Source organism: Eurypyga helias, unplaced genomic scaffold (genome assembly GCF_000690775.1).
Source record: "Eurypyga helias isolate BGI_N326 unplaced genomic scaffold, ASM69077v1 scaffold34204, whole genome shotgun sequence".
Lineage (NCBI taxonomy): Eukaryota > Metazoa > Chordata > Aves > Eurypygiformes > Eurypygidae > Eurypyga > Eurypyga helias.
Genome location: NW_010248697.1, coordinates 12,756 through 15,068, shown reverse-complemented (window position 1 = coordinate 15,068; position 2,313 = coordinate 12,756). Strand labels below are relative to the sequence as shown.

Genomic DNA, 2,313 nt, shown 5'->3' with positions numbered 1-2,313 from the left:
ACAGGGAAGCGCCCACGGCCGGGATATGGACAGCCAGGCCGCGGTGCCCCCCGGAGCGCTGAGGATCTGGTTTTTCAGGAGCCTGTCCAAGCTAGACGACGCTCACCACTCGACAAGGAGAGCACAGCAGCGCGTGCAGCTCAAAGGGACGAGGGGACGCGGGAGGTTTGCACATGCACAGAAAGCACCGACGGAGACGGGGTGCCGCTACGGGCAGAGACGAAGGGGCCGGGGGGGACCGCGCGCGCCTCGCGCATGCATACACCGCTGCACGCACCCATCCCAGCCCGCTTTTGGGTTGGGGGGGCTTGGAGTTTTTCAAGCTTAAGAAAAAAAAAAACAAAAACAAAAACCCAACCACCCGAACAACAAAGGAGGAGGGAAACGGGTTTCGTGAAGCTGATAAAACTGCTCAGGCTCAGCCTCTCCGAAGGGAGCACCATTTGTTTTGCAAATGCTTTTTCTGCAGTAACGTGCCAGTTGCCGGACCGAAAAAAAACCCAACCCCGTAATCCTCAGAGTACGGCGAGAAAACCTCCCCTTTTCCCGTCCCACTCCCAGCACCTCGGCCTCAAACGCCGCTGCCGGGCACCGCCGCGCACGGGGAACTTTACAGGGGTTTCCATGAAAGGAACAGGAGTCAACGCTCGTGGCTGAGATCCCTCTCACAAGTCTTCACGCTGTCAGGAGGTGATCGTAAAAAAAGGATTCCGATTGTTTCCGACCCAAGCAGGGAAGAGAGCGATTCAACAGGCTCCGTCGCCCCACCTAGCAGCCCGTAGGTCTGGTTGGTAGCAGTAGATTGGGCAGAAACACGAGGTAGGCCTCCATCACATCTACTCTAGCATGGCAGCTTTTGTGCAGTTTTCCTCCTCAGAGCCTAGATTTTCACATCTTCCTGGACACTGAGCTGTGAGAGGGTTTTCTTAATGCGGAGGGCGGTGAGGCGAGCCGCTCCGTTGGCGTACCAGCACTCTCGCATCATCTTACCCATCACCCGTAGCGCCTAGGCAAGAAACAACGGCAGACGTCAGCGCGCTCCTGACCCCGAATCCGGCTCTGCCGGGCTCCTGCTGCCCAGCTGGATGCTGCTACAGGCCTCCACGCCCCCTAAAACTTACGGCAAAAACTCTTTACTCAGCGAGGGGAGAGGGGAGGCGAAGGTGAAAGCAGACCTTACCTCGTAGCTCTGCCACCAGTTGGGGATATTAGGCCGTAATTTCTGATCGCACACAACCTTCCGCATCTCCTCAATAGAAGGATCAGAGGGTACAAGGTCGTAGTACGGAAGCTGATACTCTTCATGGATACCTGGAAAGGCAGAGAAAGGGAAATGCAATTCCTGGGAGAACGGATCATCCCCACAGCGCTCCCTGAAGGCAGGCCGACACCGGTTTGGGCTACATGACTCACTGCCGAGACGCGTCCAGGCTTTGCAGTTATTTAGAACAGAAACCAAGAATCTGGGATTTGAGTTTATAAGAAAAAAAAAAATGAGGGAAATAAAATGCAGCTGCCCAAACTGGAAGAGAGTCAGCATGCTGCAACCGACACCTCCCTGCCCAAACTGGAATAGAGTTGGCGTGCTGCGACCGACCCAAAGGCAGGGCCGGAGAACCTCAAACCACCGAGGCTGGGAAAACCAGGGCGAGGCGACGGCACGGGCACACGAACAGTATTACCTCCTGCGTTGCACCTTCGAGCAATCTCCCAGTAGACCAAGCCCAAGGCATAGATATCGGCACATTTAAAGGAATCAAAATGCTTCATGTTAATGGTTTCATCCAAGACTTCAGGGGCCATGTATCTGCAGAACACAAAAGGAGCAGCGTTCAGAGAGGGGATTCTCTGGGAAGACAGTAAATGGCAGGTTTTCCCACACAACATTTCTCACCACTCTGCTCTGCACGGCCGTCATCGGAGCAGAACTGGGTCCCATGGTCTAACAGAGTGAATGAAGTCACTCAAAAAGAACAACAAGTTGGGAAAAGACTTAAAAACACCCAAAAGCACATCAGGCTCCAGAGAGCCGGCCCCAGGAGGCTTTTGAGAATGCCAAGCTTGTTGTCAAGCACATGAGCTCCCTGGTGTGGAGTTTCCTAGGTTATATCCAGAGCAGCGTGGCCAGCAGGATGAGGGAGGGGATTCTCCCCCTCTGCTCTGCTCTGGGGAGACCCCCCCTGCAGTTCTGCTCCAGCTCTGAGGCCCCAACAGCGGGAGGACATGGAGCTGTTGGAGCAAGTCCAGAGGAGGCCCCGGAGATGCTCCGAGGGCTGGAGCCCCTCTGCCATGGGGACAGGCTGGGGGGGGGGG

General features: G+C 55.7%; 1 protein-coding gene across 1 annotated transcript in view; it reads right to left on the bottom strand.

The window, feature by feature from the left end:
• Window positions 1-880: 880 nt before the first annotated feature.
• LOC104509274 (activin receptor type-1B-like) overlaps window positions 881-2,313 on the bottom strand; it is a 6,085-nt gene continuing 4,652 nt past the window's right edge. Inside the window, 3 exon segments of the mRNA XM_010151155.1 lie at window positions 881-1,006; window positions 1,181-1,311; window positions 1,683-1,807. Of these exon segments, the coding sequence (XP_010149457.1) occupies window positions 881-1,006; window positions 1,181-1,311; window positions 1,683-1,807 (382 nt within the window).